General features: G+C 35.9%; 3 protein-coding genes and 1 long non-coding RNA gene across 4 annotated transcripts; 1 reads left to right on the top strand and 3 right to left on the bottom strand.

Moving 5' to 3' along the window:
- Positions 1–449: 449 nt before the first annotated feature.
- Positions 450–2,012, bottom strand: LOC141715040 (uncharacterized). Its single transcript, XM_074518529.1, has 4 exons — positions 1,676–2,012; positions 1,391–1,631; positions 1,043–1,276; positions 450–945 (listed from the first exon to the last, which is right to left on the bottom strand). The coding sequence occupies exons 1-4, from the start codon at positions 2,010–2,012 to the stop codon at positions 450–452; spliced, it is 1,308 nt and encodes a 435-aa protein (XP_074374630.1).
- Positions 2,013–3,671: 1,659 nt separating this feature from the next.
- LOC141676977 (putative cyclic nucleotide-gated ion channel 20, chloroplastic) lies at positions 3,672–5,960 on the bottom strand. Its single transcript, XM_074482711.1, has 2 exons — positions 5,364–5,960; positions 3,672–4,913 (listed from the first exon to the last, which is right to left on the bottom strand). Exons 1-2 carry the CDS (start codon positions 5,646–5,648, stop codon positions 3,801–3,803), a joined length of 1,398 nt encoding a protein of 465 aa, XP_074338812.1. The 5' UTR covers positions 5,649–5,960; the 3' UTR covers positions 3,672–3,800.
- A 1,803-nt stretch (positions 5,961–7,763) lies between these two features.
- Positions 7,764–8,138, top strand: LOC141723869 (uncharacterized). The gene is made up of 3 exons (XR_012576387.1): positions 7,764–7,854; positions 7,947–8,026; positions 8,111–8,138. It is a non-coding gene; the product is annotated as an uncharacterized LOC141723869 (long non-coding RNA).
- A 5,327-nt stretch (positions 8,139–13,465) lies between these two features.
- Positions 13,466–15,012, bottom strand: LOC141715044 (uncharacterized). Its single transcript, XM_074518533.1, has 4 exons — positions 14,676–15,012; positions 14,391–14,631; positions 14,043–14,276; positions 13,466–13,961 (listed from the first exon to the last, which is right to left on the bottom strand). Exons 1-4 carry the CDS (start codon positions 15,010–15,012, stop codon positions 13,466–13,468), a joined length of 1,308 nt encoding a protein of 435 aa, XP_074374634.1.
- Between the last annotated feature and the right edge of the window lie 4,697 nt (positions 15,013–19,709).

Consider the following 19,709-nt stretch of genomic DNA (forward strand, 5'->3'; position numbering starts at 1 on the left):
GCTTCATCATTTGTATAATCCTGCTCAAACAATCTCTATACATCTTCTTCACCTATCTCACTTTCATCACTGTCATCTTTTTCTTCCTCCTGCATAGGCAACTTCCCTTTACCTTTATATGGTGGCTCATTTACCTTTTTAGCACCAGTGTGTGAGCTTTGAGTTTGTGGCTCATTAATTTTAATTCCTTTTTGAGGCCTTCTCACAGCTAGCTTTTGCCTTTTCTTCTCCTTGGCTGACTTGTTCACAGGTTCTGTGGTGTTGTCTTTTCTTTTCTTACTTGCCTCTTCATCAAGTGCAGCTTCATTCTCACCAGACTTCTTAGTTGGGCATTTAGAGACTCTATGGCCTGGAAGTCTGCAATTACTACAATGCATTACTCTCTTATTGGTGAACCTCTGTAGTAAAACTCCAGGGGATGGTGTTGCTTGACTTCTGCTACCTCCCTCTCACTCCTCTCTCCTCCTCATTTTCTTGGGCCTTCCTCTTAGTTTTTTAGGAATATCTGGTGGCAACATTATTTCAGTTGAGTGGAAATCCCAATATTCTTCCCCCTTCATTGCTTCCAGTGAAAATTTGTAGGTAGCAAGGTCTTTATCCCTTTTATAGTACACAGACACATAGTCAAGTGGTTCTTGCCTCCTTGAGTGGATAGCAGCAATGGCATGATGGCATGGTATGCCTGTGAGATCATACATTCTGCAGTCACAACTTCCATTCTCCAAATCAACTGTTACAGATCTTGTTCCACTCTTCACCTGAAACTTCTTGGCCCCATCCCAAGCAGCAGACCATTTTCTTGATTCTGTGACTAGAAAATCCAATTTCTTCTTAATTCTGGGACATATCTGGAGATTAGTGTTCAGCATTTCATCCCTTCTTGTAGTCATTCTTGTCATCAGCTTATAGTGAATCTCTTGTAGCATTGTAAGCAGGGGCATAAACCTAGTCCACAAAATAGACTGTGATCAAAATAGACTGTGATCAAAATAGTTACATGTACAGGGGACACAAAACATTAAAAAAAGTTAAGTGTAAGTACCTTTCATTGATGATCCAGTTGTTGAAACTTTCAGACATGTTATTGTCTGTATTGTCAACCAAGGAATGGGTTGCAAAATAAGATCTGCACCATTGCTTGGGGTCAAACTTTGACAGGTGTGCATGGGCAGCCTTAGAATATTTCTCAAGTTCTCTCATAGCTCTTGCATAAGCCACCTTGTGTGTTGATAATGCAATTGTCCAAAAGCACCTCTTCAAAATCCCAGTATTAAACCTGAAATAAGTGGAAGCATTAGAAACATTACACTTGAAATAAAAACAGTGAAGTAAAGAAATTGAATAGTAAGGTAAGTAACATTACTTCTTCTTGAAGTTGGCACAAAGATGCCTTGTGCAGAGTCTGTGTTCAACAGATGGTAGGAGCTCATTCACAGCATTTTCTAATCCCTTCTGCTGATCACTTATTATTGTCAATCCAAAGCCATCTTCTAAATCCAAATCATCCCTCATCAAGGAAATAAACCATCTCCAAGAATATGTGTTCTCAGATTCAACAACAGCATAACAAATTGGAAACATTTGGTTGTTTCCATCCCTTCCAACAGCAGATAATAACTGACCACCACAAACTGTTTTAAGAAAACATCCATCTAATCCTATTACTTTCTACAACCAGCCTTCCAGCCACTTTTCAGAGCAAAGTAGCATAGATATATCCTCTTGAACTTGACAGGATCCTCTTCATTCAATCTGGTTGTTGAAATTTTTACAGTGTTGCGAGCATTACTAAGAAGCACCTCATGACCAAAATCTCTGACCCTTGAATAATGTTGTTTAAGACTGCCTGCAATTCCTTCAAGTGCCATTTTTCTCAACCTAAGAATCTTTATCTTAGGAACTTGAATTTCCAATTCATTTTTTATAGTCTCAGCCATCTCCTTACAACTCCACTGAGGGTTCTTTCTAATCCTATCTCCAAACAAATCACACAAGTATCTAGTTGTTGCCATTTTGTTACTGTATAGTTTAGTGCACAAGTGTGAGTCAACAAGTGTTTTGATTGTGCATGTCTCACTGTCTTTGTCCCTACTACACCACATGTAGAAGGGACACTCTCCCTCACAACATACTTGGCATTATCTACCATCATTAGTAACAAACTGAATCCCTCTTCTCTCAAGGACACCATATCTCCTCACAGACTCCCTAAATTCAGCCATGCTCACAAATTTTATCCCAACTTCCCATTTTGGAACCTCATCCCTACCTCCAATTTTCTTAAATGCTCTTCTTTTCTTGGGGTTAGGTGGACCTACATACCCAATTTTAGAATTCTCATCCTCACTTGAGGATGACAGAGACCTCAAGTTTTGAGACTCAAAGCTAGAGTCTTCACTTGGAGATTTCTGAGGTATATTCATAGCATTATAAAGGCTGTCTTTAAACTTCTTAGCATTGGCCCGTATAGCATGCAACTCATCATCACTTCCACATTCATTATCAGGAACTTCACTCTCTTCATTTGATTCCTCACTTTCTCTCACATTTTCATACTCAGGATCATCAGGATCATCCGTGTCATCACTCAAACCATCCTCCTCCTTTTCATTATTATCACCAACTGTTTCTACTTCTACAATTTTCTCCACAACACTAGCAATCTTATTACTCTATTTTGGGGTGTGTGGAACATCGACTAACTCATCAAGGTCAAAATGATCAACATAAAGGTCTATCCTACCATAGGGCTTAGATAATGCTACCAAATCTCTGACAGATACATCATCATAAATTAATCTAGTCCCATCTTTAAAGCTGTGACCATCACACTTAAAATATACCAAAGCATTCACATCATATTCATATTTTACAGCAAAATCTTCAAGATCCCGAAACGATAACAAATCACTATCAAAATCTTTTATAACTTCAGTTCTACCCCCAACATAAGTGACAGTAGGAGGAGGTGTGAAATCACTATGATGGTGAAGATATATAGTGGTAGACATGCTGTGAAAACATAAAATAACACATAAATATACACCTACATACATATAAAATCAAATGCACACATACATACATCTCAACACATATATGAGTTCATATATTGAACAACACGGACATACCTTTTACTGCAGAGATTGAAGATGTAGGTTGGTAATCCAACTCCTAAACGCCCTCAATCGATCAATTTTATGAATGATCTAACCCTCAATTGACCGATTTTATGATTAGGGTTTTTTCCCCCAATTCTCCACTCGCACCCAATTGCTCTCTGTTTGTTTTATGACAGTTTATATTTCTTTTTGCCTATTATAATTCCTCCTGCTTAGTTGGCGTACACGTAAATCGCCACCTGTTGCCATGTCACTCCACGTGTAACTTCCGTTACGACTGTAACGTCTCCCATCAAGTCAACAACGAAGACTAACGGGCCTATCATTACTTGCAACTACAGTGGTGCAAGTGAGACGCCGGTAGCTTGAGTGTGTTTTCTGATATGTGCCCTTCAGTTAAGTGACCATATTGAGATTTAACCCACCAATTTAAGTATTTTCATTATCTACTTCTTAGAAGGCTGAGCAGTTGGGATGAATTACAATTTTTTTTCTTTTTGAAATCTCCAGATGTCCGAGGACTGGAGAAAAAGACTTGTTTTACAAGAACTGTAAAAGAGGAAACTAAATTGCAATTTAATAAGAACATACAATGCAAATCATACAATGCAAATCTAAGTACCTATGTATAGGTATGCTATTACATGTAGAATCTGTTAACACCTTATATCAGCTTTCTAACTAATTGTTCACGCTTCTTCTGTTCTTCCTACATCTCCATGCAAGTTTAATATGATTTGATCCAAGACCCTTCCTGTAAGCAGATACCTTCCTAGTTACACCTTGATCATAAGGAATTCTTGTCAGATTGCCCGAGTAAAGACCGATGACTTCCGTGAGATCTGCAGCCTGGAGTGTATATGCGTCCACATTAGTTAAGCACCTCACCATTTTACTGCTTACCAATTTGTACACAGGAATCCTAATTCTTTTTCCATCTCTATTTATACCAAAATACACAAGGCAAGATGTAATAAGTTCCTCCCCACAAACATTCCCTTCGGACAAAATAACAGTATTATTATCTTCTCCAATGCTCTCAACCTTCCCTCTAACAATGAAAACCATCTTATCAACTAGACCTCCACAAACAAGGATTTTGCTTCCTTTGATATATGTTTTATGTTTCAATCTTTCCCTAATGGCATCCAAGATGGAGTCATCCATCAGAGCAAAGGTTGGGAATCTTTCAACAAAATAGTAGGCATGTCGACGTATATTTCTCTGAAGGTCTTCAGGTAAATTTTCCAAGAGCGTCGATTCATTTAGGCCTCTGGTGGCAGCCCAATTAAATCGTTCTGATTCACGGGCTTGCTTTCTAAGTTCCTCTGGCACCTGCCGAAGGCTCATCCACTGCTCAATATCCAAACGCCTAACAGACATTTCTAAACTCTTGCGCCCCAGAGCTTGGAGAAAGTTCTGCATATTTCCTATGAGAAGAGAGAACAGCACAAGACCCGTAGCAGTAATAAACATAGTGAAAATAACTTCCAACACAAAGAAAGCTGGAATTTGATTTCCAGCCATAGTACTAATCTGCTGGAACCCCCAAAATAGGGAATATAAGTATCTTATTGGCAGGTTGGTTTCTGTTGTAAGACCAACAGCTTGAACATAGATTCCATTGTTGAAATTTCCTGGACCAAAACAAGCAGTAGCATTTGTGTTGTCCTTCCACTTTTTCCGTGATGCTGGATCATCTTTATATCTTCCATTGCCGTTTTCTTGGCCACAATACAAATACTTAAAACACCAAAACTGGCTACAAACATTTCGGAGACAATGGTTTAACCTCTGTAATGCAAAAAGATACCAGCATGACCCAACCACATGACTAAAGAGAACAAAACCAAGAAGATTGATAACAAACTTTGTTGACCATGAATCATGTATGAGGCTGCTTTTAGACTTATGACCAACAAGCATTGGAAGAACTCTACTTAACATGGCCATGTACTGAAAAATCATTACTAATTGCAAAACATTTACCACATCATCTTCCCCAGAATACCCGTATGATTTTCGGAGGATCATCCACATAATCACTTGGGAAAGAGGTAATACTACAAAGAAATCCACAAGAAAATATCCAGAAAGATATTTGAGAGCTATTCTTTTCGGATGATCGACTAGATTAAAAAAGCCCGGGTTGCCAGGTTCAGGTGCGACATAAGCCAATCTAAACTTAATAAGTATACGCAATAAATAAATAAAATTAGTCACGCTTCGCAGAAATATAAGTACTTTTGTCATAGTTTGATTAACAGCTATGCAATTGTGCCTTTGCTTTGCCGACAGCAGAAAAAGGAACAGCGAGTCCAATAAACCTGAAAATAAACACGAGAAAATCAAGATTTTGTTCCATATCAGAACAATTGTAGCATAAGGATTGATGACCCCGGGAATATATTGACACAATGAAGCAAAAAGTCTTCTCGCCCAGCTGTGTGCATTGGGGCTATTAAAAAGCTTCTGGTCATCAGAATCCAGAGAGTCAACTGGGATGGATACTGATGATGGACTTCGCATTCTGGAAACGGACCTTCTAAACAGAGGTTTTGCTTGTGGATTATTTTCTACATTAGTGGAAGATTGCGTTAACGCCTTGTCTTTATCAGGATCATCCGTTTCTCAGTTACAAAGCAACATGAGTTTTGCAATACGAGGGATAGTAAAGTATCAGAGAAGAAGACGGATCACTATGATTTAACTCAAAAAGGAGCAAGACCAAAACGTGCAGAGAATGAAAGAGCTTAACAACTTCATTTTTTTCTTGGTAGAAGAAATTGCTAGGAAGGAGGAAGTGAATGAGAATCCTTGATGTTGGGTGGTGTCAAACGAAGTATCACATCGAGGAGATAAGGGATAATATTCTTGTATATAGAGCATCCGGTTGACTCCATTAGTATAAGGCCATCTGGGGTTACCAAAAACAAATCCTACCACTTATGCATTGGGGACTACCAGGATACAATCACACTAGTGACAAGAAAGTTGCATGTGACACCAGAAGACAAAAGTTTAATTATTGTAAAATTGCTGAATTCTGATGTATATTTTTCCTCACTTCTGAGCAACACTTAAAGTAGACATAGGCATCCAATGAAGAAAAGTATCAACTTCACAGCAAAAAGCAAATAGCACCGGGCCTAGAAAGCAAGGACACGGTTGCGGGAGTGCGAGTGCGTAGTGCGGGGATACGGAAATTCGACAAATATACAATTATGGATACGGGTGTGGGGACACGGAAAAATAAACAAAAAATTCATATATATTTCATGTTAACATAATAAAACTTACTAACAAAACCAGAAATTGCTTAAAAAATGAATCAAATGCATTATTTATTAATCTAAAACACAAAAATACGAGTATAATCTTTTAGTTTATGAAAAATGAATACGATAATGCAGAATACTGGATTGTTCTCTGTTCATTCTGAATATCAATTATCACAGATTGTTCTCTGTTCATTCTGAATATCAATTATCAAAATACTGGAAGTCATCGACTCATCGTGAAGATCGGATCATCTGTGCTTTGCAATTCAGCAATTATAACACATGTATGGTTTAAAGATTTCTATTCTAATTACTTTTTTAATAATATTGTAATTTACTATTTGTTTATTATTATTTTTCAATTTAAGGATTTGATGTGAATAATTAGAGAATAATTGAGATTTGTTTTTGTAAAAAGTAGTATGTCTTTTGTCATTTACTGATTTGGGATTGATGACTAAAATTAATTGCATTATTTTGTTTGATGACTAGATAATTTGGAAATGAAGCGAAACCAGTTATCGGGGCATCAAAAAAGGCAAAAGAAATTAAAAGCGGCGGAAGTAGAGAAATTACAAATGGGCTCTCTTGACAAGTTTTTTGGGAAAAAAATAACTAATAGTGGTGATATTGGGGTTCCTATTGAGAATACAGATATTAGAAAAGAATCTGAGAATGAAGCTACATATACTGAATTTGAGCAGGAGACTGAAACCGAGGAGCCAGAAACTCAAAATTTAAAAGATGGGCTTGTCGAGAATAATGTAGAAGAGACTGAGAAAGAAATTTCAGATGTTAGTATCAATTATGATCCTGGTACGTAGAAGAAAATTGATCAGTGGCTATGAGATTCATTGGTAAGAAAAGGACCTATTAGAAAAATTTTAGAACATTTTCCAAAAGATTCAAGAAATAGACATTTGATCAAGGTGCTTTTCAACTCAAAGAACGATTTAAACAGTTTCAAGATTATAAGGAAAAATTTGGGTTTTTATTTAACCTGAAGAAGCATTTATCTGGTGATGATGAGGGGTTAAAATCTTGTTGCATGAAGCTTGAGGGATTTCTTAGACATGATACGCGATATGATATTGTTGGCGCAGAGTTGTTTAACAAGTTACTAGTGCTTCGAATGGTAATACCCGATGAGATAACAAAGGCAATAGATGTGCTTAATTATTTAAGTTCTAGTTCAACACAAATAAATTATCCAAATGCTTGGATAGCTTATAGAATCGTTGTGACCATTCCTGTTACAGTGGTAGAGGCGGAAAGGATATTTTCTAGATTGAAACTGATCAAATCTTATCTCCGCTCTTCGATGTCTCAAGATAGACTTAATGGATTGGCTTAATTGTCTATTAAAGTGAGCTGGCAAGTTCTCTAGATTATAGCAAAATCATAGAGAGATTCACATCTCAAAAGCCTAGAAAAAAGTTTCAAAATCAATAAAGGTAAACTCATTTTTATAACTTTATTTTGACATTGTTGTGTACTAGTAATGATGACTATTCTATATTCATGATACTACATCAGTGGCTTGCAGGAGATTATTGCAGGAGGTTGAAAACTTGGATATTTAGCGTACAAGAAATTCATTATATTCACTTGCTACTTTAGATTCAAGTAAGTTTTCTTTTATACAATGAATATATCTTATTGTGATTTTTTGGTTATGAATATGGGGCACCATTTTTGAATCCCGCCTAGGGCACTCAAATACATAGGGTCTGCCCTGGCAAGAACAAAACGTGCAGAGAATAAAAGAGCTAAACAACTTCATTTTTTTCTTGGTGGTGGAAAACGTAGTATCACATCGAGGAGATAAGAGATAATACTCTTGTATATAGAGCATCCGGTTAACTCCATAAATATAAGGCCATTTGGGGTTACCAAAAACAAATCCGTAGGGGCTCGGCCATGCGGGGATACGGAAATTCGACAAATATAAAAATATGCGGATACGGTTGCGGGGGACACGGAAAAATAAATAAAAATTCATATATATTTCATGTTAAACATAATAAAACTTACTAACAAAACCAGAAATTGCTTGAAAAATGAATCATCCTTTATCCTTTATCTATATAATAGCCCAACAGGTACATGTCAAGTCTCCCTCCTGAGCAAATAAATTACCTAACTCCGAACCTAGCTCCTCCTCATATATAAAAAATATTGTCATTGCCAAGCCTCCCTCCTAAGCAAATAAATTACCTAACTCCGAACCTAACTCCTCCTCATATATAAAAAATATTGTCATTCACAAGAATTGAACGCATGATCTCTTGAATGTAAAAACACCACATAAACCATTTGAGCTACACAAACATTCACTTTGTTATTAAAAAACATTAACCACATACATTAAGACTGTTGTATTTATATTCTCTTTAATATCTTATTTATTCGAGATCAAGTTATTATTTCAGGTAAGTCTCGTATATTGTTTAAATGTAGATTACTACCTATAAATTAATAATTCACGTTAATGAATTTTAAAATGAAAAAGAATCTGAATAATCGGGCTCAAACCATGATTCAGATATAACTCATTTCGAATAAAAATGAACGAATTCAAATCTAACTTAATAGTTTAAACGAGTACCAATACAATATTATAGAAACTTTAAGTCATGAATGTGACGAATTAATTAAGCACAAAAATTAAAATTTCAGTAAACATCTTTGAAAGGAAAAATTGATGGACTTTCAACATGGACTATATCATATTAATTTTTTTTTTTTTTATAAAAGGTGATTTATAAAGAGATTGCAATTTTTTGGAGAACACTAAATAAGATAACTGAAAGAATATTCTTATTTAGATTATTTTTTATTTTAAATTTATGAATTCAGAATTCGACGTGTAACTAAATCTTTTAAAAAAAATTATAGATATAAGAATAGTGATAAAGACATCAAATTTGGTGTCAGAAAATATATCTAAATGATGTAATATTGATGATATATGAATTTGAAATATTATAACATGTGATTTAAAGGTGAATTTAGGGGAATTCTATATTCTTAATCAAAAGTCAACCAAATAATAATAAAAAGCGTTTACAAGACCTACTAAAAGAATTGAGTTATAAATTTTAATTGGTTAAAATAAAATAAAATAAAGAAATAAGTTTCTTATATTAAAGTCTTAAAACTATCATTTATAATATGCCGTCAATCAATATATAACATACCAATTAAAAAATGAATCAAACTACAATTAAATTGATTAATCATTTACAAATTAAACTAAAAATAAAGAATTAATTCTGAACCGGATAATCTCAGGCGATATGGTTAAAACTAATATCTGATTAAAGGGAACTAGAACAAGAATAGTTTTTCATAATTCAGAATATCGAATATCTGATTTGATCTTTAACAATTGAACATGATATGCTACATTGCTCACCCCTAAGAAATACAAGTATCAAAAATTATTTAAAAATGTGAATTTGCTCAAAGCTAAAATAGTAACTACACATCTAATTGAGCTAAATATTTCATGTTTTTATGAACTTTATAGGGCCTAACTCATATCTACTCTCTTTTTGCTATTTGAAATTGTAGAAAATCATTTATTTGAGATTTGGTTTATAAGAATTACATGAAAATCATTAAAAATCTTAATTATCAAGCTCAGAAAACTAATGATAAAAAATTAAATTTTTATAACGAGTCAATTTTATAACATACTGTATCAAAGTAATAATCTTCTAATATTTTAAATTAACAATAAAAATGTATGACATTGAAGTACTATATAGTTGATATGAAAATTAAAAGGGTAAACCATATTAAAGATATCAAAAAAAAATTGGGTACAATTATAAGGTTAGTAGTTCAATTATACTTTTATAATAAATTAGGCATAAGTTTTTTTACATACAACATATGTTTCAACTTCTATTTATACAAAGTGTGTGCAACATATGCTAAAAAAGACTATGTTAATGATATGCTCCAACATGTATTACTTAACTATGACGCCAAATCTACGCTAAAAAAAGAAATATATATAAAATAACACATGTCATACATCTTCATCTAATCACGATTTAGGATATCGTAATTCACATATCAAGAACATGTTTTCATCAAAATCATGTTATATTATATGAAATAATTTAATAATTTTCAACAATAAATTACAGATACTTTTAATGTAGTATAATAAATTTAAAATCTAAAAGTTTCAGTATCTATTTCGAATGTAATTTTGAACATATAGATAATATGATAATGACCTTATATCCTAACGAATTTGAAAATAGAAAAACCAGTTCAAATGTATTTTTGATCCATAATTTTTTTAAAAACATAGTACTTATTATTATTATTAATGCTATTAGGTTGCAAATATTACATTTTCATATTTACATATTTTGTCAAAGAATAAAATATTATATTTACGCTCGAAATAATATAATGACACATAAATATTATTTAAAAATACTGCATAAACGAACGGCACGTGCCTCGCACGGGCTTTTATGCTAGTTATTTATTAATCTAAAACACAAAAATACGAGTAAAATCTTTTAGTTTATGCAAAAATGAATACGATAATCAATATTTATGTACATGAATACTTAATTTTGTAAATGTAGTTTGCTAAAATAGATTTGAACTACAAAATATCATGGAAGAATCCGTGTGTCCGATATGGGAATACTGTGTCCGAGAATCCGACGTGGGGACTCCACAACGACCCACTTTGGGCCAATTTAGCTGGAAATAAAAGTGTCCCTACTTCTTAGCATCGGGCAGATAATTCTAATGAATAATTCATTTTAAAATACATCACCTGTAATTTAATCTTTGTTACTCAAGATTTTATGTGAGCATCTGTGACTCTGTAAACAAATTGCAGATCCACCAATTTAAGGGTTAAATCTCAATATGGTCACTGAACTGAAGGACACATATCAGAAAACACACTCAAGCTACCGGCGTCTCACTTGCACCACTGTAGTTGCAAGTAATGATAGGCTCGTTAGTCTTCGTTGTTGACTTGACGGGAGAATTGACGTGGCATGCATCTGTTTGACAGCGTGTATGTAACGGTTCTTTTTTTTTGACGTGACTGACTGCAACGGTTACTTCTTTTACAGCTGAGTCAATATATATATAACAATTAAGGTTCTTGATTGTTGAATGAACCCAAATACAAATTCCCTTCATTTCACTTCAATTCGGATTATATAGCTATTGCTGATATGTCGACCAATAGAAGCCCCATGGGTAGAAGCACCGGAAGTTCCTCCTCTCTGCAGTCGGTGAAGAAGGAAGAACATAAATTGTGTTTTTGTGGGAGACAAGCTAGAATTTGTGTTTCTTGGACTTTAAAAAATCCTAGAAGGCGATTCTATACTTGTCACATAGCTAAGGTAATAATTTGTTTGCATTGAACACTTGATAATTTTTTTTTTAAATTGTGGTGGTTTGTAATTATAGGAAGGGCTAGGATGTCATTATTTTCAATGGTTTGAAGAGGATTTCTGTCCAAGAGCTTTGGAAGTGATTACTTACTTAAATCACAGGAGGATTTATTTGGAGGAGAAGTTGAAGCTTGTTGAAGATGATTTATCCGTGAGTGTTGAAAAAAAGAAGCTTTTGAAGGAAGAAAGAAAGGTGCTGATTGATGATAGAATTATGTTGGAGGCTGAGAAGCAAAAAATGAAAAGACAATTGAAGATTTGTATATTGGTAGCTGTGTTGGTGGTTGCATTTGTGATGAACATGTAGTAGTTGGTTTATGGCAGTAAATGTGTATGTGTAATGGTGGTTAGGAGTAATTGTTTTGATCAGAATGTGTTGTATGTTTGGCATATATGCAATGAATGAAAAGGTCATAAAGACCAAATTTTGCTACTTGTACTACTTTGCAATTTGTCATGACAATTATAATAAATTTTGACATATAACAGTTGAGAGTAACATGAAAAAAATCTAAATAAATAGCATAAATTAGCCAATAAGTCTTGAATACCAAATCCAAAGAAGTCTTACAATTACATCAAAAGCACATCCAAGGTCTTAAACCAACACAGATAATAAAATTACATCAAAAGCAAATCCAATGTCTTAAAGTCATAATGTTTAGGCCTAAAATGCAAACTTGATTCACTCAGCTAGGTTAATTGGATCTTCTGGAGTGTTCTTGAACCCACTCAGCCTCTTTAACTCAGTGCTTAGTCTAAATGCATTAGTCCTTTTCTCTGGTGAACTACTGCTCTGTTTAGCTCTTGTAAGTGGTGTGTTTGCAGGTGGTGTACATCTTGGTGGTCTGAAAGGGACCAATCCTGGTATAGGCATGAGCACAGCCTTTGTCCCTACAAGACCTCTAAGCTTCTCACTGAACTGAGCATAGTTCTTGCCACTAACCTCCCATTCATCTGCACCCTTACCTTTCACCAAAGGCATCTTCTTTCTTGGAACTTTCTTAAAGAAAGCAAGGGGCTCATCATCAGCCAGCTGAACTCCTTCTGTTCCACCTTCAGCCACTGCCTTGGCCTTCTTCTGTTTCATCCTAAATGTTGAAATTGTTTCCTCAATTAAATCATCAATGCCTTGACACTTCTCTGCATCCTCCCTTTCCTGGTGATCAGCTTCATCATTTGTATAATCCTGCTCAAACAATCTCTATACATCTTCTTCACCTATCTCACTTTCATCACTGTCATCTTTTTCTTCCTCCTGCATAGGCAACTTCCCTTTACCTTTATATGGTGGCTCATTTACCTTTTTAGCACCAGTGTGTGAGCTTTGAGTTTGTGGCTCATTAATTTTAATTCCTTTTTGAGGCCTTCTCACAGCTAGCTTTTGCCTTTTCTTCTCCTTGGCTGACTTGTTCACAGGTTCTGTGGTGTTGTCTTTTCTTTTCTTACTTGCCTCTTCATCAAGTGCAGCTTCATTCTCACCAGACTTCTTAGTTGGGCATTTAGAGACTCTATGGCCTGGAAGTCTGCAATTACTACAATGCATTACTCTCTTATTGGTGAACCTCTGTAGTAAAACTCCAGGGGATGGTGTTGCTTGACTTCTGCTACCTCCCTCTCACTCCTCTCTCCTCCTCATTTTCTTGGGCCTTCCTCTTAGTTTTTTAGGAATATCTGGTGGCAACATTATTTCAGTTGAGTGGAAATCCCAATATTCTTCCCCCTTCATTGCTTCCAGTGAAAATTTGTAGGTAGCAAGGTCTTTATCCCTTTTATAGTACACAGACACATAGTCAAGTGGTTCTTGCCTCCTTGAGTGGATAGCAGCAATGGCATGATGGCATGGTATGCCTGTGAGATCATACATTCTGCAGTCACAACTTCCATTCTCCAAATCAACTGTTACAGATCTTGTTCCACTCTTCACCTGAAACTTCTTGGCCCCATCCCAAGCAGCAGACCATTTTCTTGATTCTGTGACTAGAAAATCCAATTTCTTCTTAATTCTGGGACATATCTGGAGATTAGTGTTCAGCATTTCATCCCTTCTTGTAGTCATTCTTGTCATCAGCTTATAGTGAATCTCTTGTAGCATTGTAAGCAGGGGCATAAACCTAGTCCACAAAATAGACTGTGATCAAAATAGTTACATGTACAGGGGACACAAAACATTAAAAAAAGTTAAGTGTAAGTACCTTTCATTGATGATCCAGTTGTTGAAACTTTCAGACATGTTATTGTCTGTATTGTCAACCAAGGAATGGGTTGCAAAATAAGATCTGCACCATTGCTTGGGGTCAAACTTTGACAGGTGTGCATGGGCAGCCTTAGAATATTTCTCAAGTTCTCTCATAGCTCTTGCATAAGCCACCTTGTGTGTTGATAATGCAATTGTCCAAAAGCACCTCTTCAAAATCCCAGTATTAAACCTGAAATAAGTGGAAGCATTAGAAACATTACACTTGAAATAAAAACAGTGAAGTAAAGAAATTGAATAGTAAGGTAAGTAACATTACTTCTTCTTGAAGTTGGCACAAAGATGCCTTGTGCAGAGTCTGTGTTCAACAGATGGTAGGAGCTCATTCACAGCATTTTCTAATCCCTTCTGCTGATCACTTATTATTGTCAATCCAAAGCCATCTTCTAAATCCAAATCATCCCTCATCAAGGAAATAAACCATCTCCAAGAATATGTGTTCTCAGATTCAACAACAGCATAACAAATTGGAAACATTTGGTTGTTTCCATCCCTTCCAACAGCAGATAATAACTGACCACCACAAACTGTTTTAAGAAAACATCCATCTAATCCTATTACTTTCTACAACCAGCCTTCCAGCCACTTTTCAGAGCAAAGTAGCATAGATATATCCTCTTGAACTTGACAGGATCCTCTTCATTCAATCTGGTTGTTGAAATTTTTACAGTGTTGCGAGCATTACTAAGAAGCACCTCATGACCAAAATCTCTGACCCTTGAATAATGTTGTTTAAGACTGCCTGCAATTCCTTCAAGTGCCATTTTTCTCAACCTAAGAATCTTTATCTTAGGAACTTGAATTTCCAATTCATTTTTTATAGTCTCAGCCATCTCCTTACAACTCCACTGAGGGTTCTTTCTAATCCTATCTCCAAACAAATCACACAAGTATCTAGTTGTTGCCATTTTGTTACTGTATAGTTTAGTGCACAAGTGTGAGTCAACAAGTGTTTTGATTGTGCATGTCTCACTGTCTTTGTCCCTACTACACCACATGTAGAAGGGACACTCTCCCTCACAACATACTTGGCATTATCTACCATCATTAGTAACAAACTGAATCCCTCTTCTCTCAAGGACACCATATCTCCTCACAGACTCCCTAAATTCAGCCATGCTCACAAATTTTATCCCAACTTCCCATTTTGGAACCTCATCCCTACCTCCAATTTTCTTAAATGCTCTTCTTTTCTTGGGGTTAGGTGGACCTACATACCCAATTTTAGAATTCTCATCCTCACTTGAGGATGACAGAGACCTCAAGTTTTGAGACTCAAAGCTAGAGTCTTCACTTGGAGATTTCTGAGGTATATTCATAGCATTATAAAGGCTGTCTTTAAACTTCTTAGCATTGGCCCGTATAGCATGCAACTCATCATCACTTCCACATTCATTATCAGGAACTTCACTCTCTTCATTTGATTCCTCACTTTCTCTCACATTTTCATACTCAGGATCATCAGGATCATCCGTGTCATCACTCAAACCATCCTCCTCCTTTTCATTATTATCACCAACTGTTTCTACTTCTACAATTTTCTCCACAACACTAGCAATCTTATTACTCTATTTTGGGGTGTGTGGAACATCGACTAACTCATCAAGGTCAAAATGATCAACATAAAGGTCTATCCTACCATAGGGCTTAGATAATGCTACCAAATCTCTGACAGATACATCATCATAAATTAATCTAGTCCCATCTTTAAAGCTGTGACCATCACACTTAAAATATACCAAAGCATTCACATCATATTCATATTTTACAGCAAAATCTTCAAGATCCCGAAACGATAACAAATCACTATCAAAATCTTTTATAACTTCAGTTCTACCCCCAACATAAGTGACAGTAGGAGGAGGTGTGAAATCACTGTGATGGTGAAGATATATAGTGGTAGACATGCTGTGAAAACACAAAATAACACATAAATATACACCTACATACATATAAAATCAAATGCACACATACATACATCTCAACACATATATGAGTTCATATATTGAACAACACGGACATACCTTTTACTGCAGAGATTGAAGATGTAGGTTGGTAATCCAACTCCTAAACGCCCTCAATCGATCAATTTTATGAATGATCTAACCCTCAATTGACCGATTTTATGATTAGGGTTTTTCCCCCAATTCTCCACTCGCACCCAATTGCTCTCTGTTTGTTTTATGACAGTTTATATTTCTTTTTGCCTATTATAATTCCTCCTGCTTAGTTGGCGTACACGTAAATCGCCACCTGTTGCCATGTCACTCCACGTGTAACTTCCGTTACGACTGTAACGTCTCCCATCAAGTCAACAACGAAGACTAACGGGCCTATCATTACTTGCAACTACAGTGGTGCAAGTGAGACGCCGGTAGCTTGAGTGTGTTTTCTGATATGTGCCCTTCAGTTAAGTGACCATATTGAGATTTAACCCACCAATTTAAGTATTTTCATTATCTACTTCTTAGAAGGCTGAGCAGTTGGGATGAATTACAATTTTTTTTCTTTTTGAAATCTCCAGATGTCCGAGGACTGGAGAAAAAGACTTGTTTTACAAGAACTGTAAAAGAGGAAACTAAATTGCAATTTAATAAGAACATACAATGCAAATCATACAATGCAAATCTAAGTACCTATGTATAGGTATGCTATTACATGTAGAATCTGTTAACACCTTATATCAGCTTTCTAACTAATTGTTCACGCTTCTTCTGTTCTTCCTACATCTCCATGCAAGTTTAATATGATTTGATCCAAGACCCTTCCTGTAAGCAGATACCTTCCTAGTTACACCTTGATCATAAGGAATTCTTGTCAGATTGCCCGAGTAAAGACCGATGACTTCCGCGAGATCTGCAGCCTGGAGTGTATATGCGTCCACATTAGTTAAGCACCTTACCATTTTACTGCTTACCAATTTGTACACAGGAATCCTAGTTCTTTTTCCATTTCTATTCATACCAAAATACACAAGGCAAGATGTAATAAGTTCCTCCCCACAAACGTTCCCTTCAGACAAAATAACAGTATTCCTATCTTCTCCAATGCTCTCAACCTTCCCTCTAACAATGAAAACCATCTTATCAACTAAACCTCCACAAACAAGGATTTTGCTTCCTTTGATATATGTTTTATGTTTCAATCTTTCCCTAATGGCATCCAAGATGGAGTCATCCATCAGAGCAAAGGTTGGGAATCTTTCAACAAAATAGTAGGCATGTCGACGTATATTTCTCTGAAGGTCTTCAGGTAAATTTTCCAAGAGCGTCGATTCATTTAGGCCTCTGGTGGCAGCCCAATTAAATCGTTCTGATTCACGGGCTTGCTTTCTAAGTTCCTCTGGCACCTGCCGAAGGCTCATCCACTGCTCAATATCCAAACGCCTAACAGACATTTCTAAACTCTTGCGCCCCAGAGCTTGGAGAAAGTTCTGCATATTTCCTATGAGAAGAGAGAACAGCACAAGACTCGTAGCAGTAATAAACATAGTGAAAATAACTTCCAACACAAAGAAAGCTGGAATTTGATTTCCAGCCATAGTACTAATCTGCTGGAACCCCCAAAATAGGGAATATAAGTATCTTATTGGCAGGTTGGTTTCTGTTGTAAGACCAACAGCTTGAACATAGATTCCATTGTTGAAATTTCCTGGACCAAAACAAGCAGTAGCATTTGTGTTGTCCTTCCACTTTTTCCTTAATGCTGGATCATCTTTATATCTTCCATTGCCGTTTTCTTGGCCACAATACAAATACTTAAAACACCAAAACTGGCTACAAACATTTCGGAGACAATGGTATAACCTCTGTAATGCAAAAAGATACCAGCATGACCCAACCACATGACTAAAGAGAACAAAACCAAGAAGATTGATAACAAACTTTGTGTTAGAAAATTAGGATTTTAGAGCTTAATTTAATTATGTTCTTGATGTTAATCCTAAAATCTAATGATTGGAAATTGTTTAATGATATTTGAACTTAAATTTTCATGTATGGTTTTAAGAATTTTCTTAATGAAATCCATATGAAATGAGAGATGAAAGTAGCTTGGAAAAGCTTGGAAAATTTGAGAATGTTTGTCCCACATTGAAATAAATAAAGGGGGTTGTGTGCTTTATATGGTATTACCCACATGAGTAGTATACAACTACTAAGGTGTGTGATGGTCCATTGTGTTGTTGTGTGCTTCACGCGCACACACGCGCGCCCCGCACCGCACCGGACCGAAGGGCGATTTGGGCGAATGTCTCGGCGTCTCGCGTACGCGAGGCGACCTGGGCGAGGATTTTATTTATTTGAGAATTATTTTAATTCGAATTTATTTATCGGTGATTGGATTATTGGGCTGGGTTCTGAAATAGGCTAAGTAGTCTAAATATATTGAACCTGCAAATAATCTGATCTGTAACAAGTTCTGATATAAGAATCAGAACTGATGAATAAAATCAGAACTTAACAAGTTCTGATATCAGAATCAGAACTTAAGTACTGATGAGTCGAATCAGAACTTAAGTACTGATGAGTCGAATCAGAACTTAACTTAAGTTCTGATAATAATGTGGGTGTTAATGTGAAAAGCTGTTACAAATAATTTAAATTCAAAAGCTGTTCAGTTTTGATTTTTTCATTTATGAATTCAAAATCTGATCAGTTTTGATTTTTTCATTAATGGAGCAGTTTAATTCAGACATTAAGTGTGTGGACAGTTTCATTTTTCCTCTCCTATAAATAGAGGCTAAACTGAATGAATATATATACACAACACACTACATTCTCATCTCTTCTCTTCAACCTCTCTGCATTTCTCTCCCATAAGTCCTAAAGTGCTGATATTTTCCGGCGACTGAGGTGCTGGTCGAAGTGGAGGTTTTGTTGCTGCTGTTAACATAAACTCCGAGCTGTTTTATCCTGGTGGAGATATTGCGCACATCCCAAACGCAGCAGGTAGGGGGCAATAATCTCTTCAAGAGCAGCCAGGACTTCGAGCAAGGCCTGGTGACTCAGCTGTGATTATTTTCTTGGCATTTTGTATCTGTAAACCTTTATTTCAGTCACTGTTGAAAGCTATGGTTTCGGGTACATCTTTCTTTCTCTCTTCGTTATTTCAGTTACTGATTTTGTTTACCTGCATGTTTTGTTTTGTTAACTGTGGTCTTGTCCTAAACTTGTTAAATTCTTTATACACTTGCCTCTATGTTGCTATACTTGTTAGTGAGAAGATCAACATTCTTGAAGAGATTATTGGTTATTTAGAATTTAGCATAATGGTTAACGAAAGTGAGGTTATCGTTGGTGGTGGTAGCAGTTCGGGTGTAACTGCTGGGGCCATTGATTGGACCACCTATAGTTTCCCACAAGCTGTTGAACTAACCGGTTTACCGGAGAAATTCAACGGTGGCATTGGCTTTTCTCGCTGGCAGAAAAGGATGAAGTTGTGGTTGACTATAAAGGGTCTGTGGCCGGTTGTGGAATATGAGAAACCAGTAGTGGATCAAGAGAAGGCTGACACAGTTAAGGCTTTTGCGAAGTGGGCTGAGAAGGATGGAGTGGCTAGAGCGGCCATTCTGGCGGCACTAACAAACACTTTGTTTGATGTCTAT

Source organism: Apium graveolens, chromosome 1 (assembly GCF_009905375.1).
Source record: "Apium graveolens cultivar Ventura chromosome 1, ASM990537v1, whole genome shotgun sequence".
In the NCBI taxonomy this organism is placed as follows: Eukaryota; Viridiplantae; Streptophyta; class Magnoliopsida; order Apiales; family Apiaceae; genus Apium; species Apium graveolens.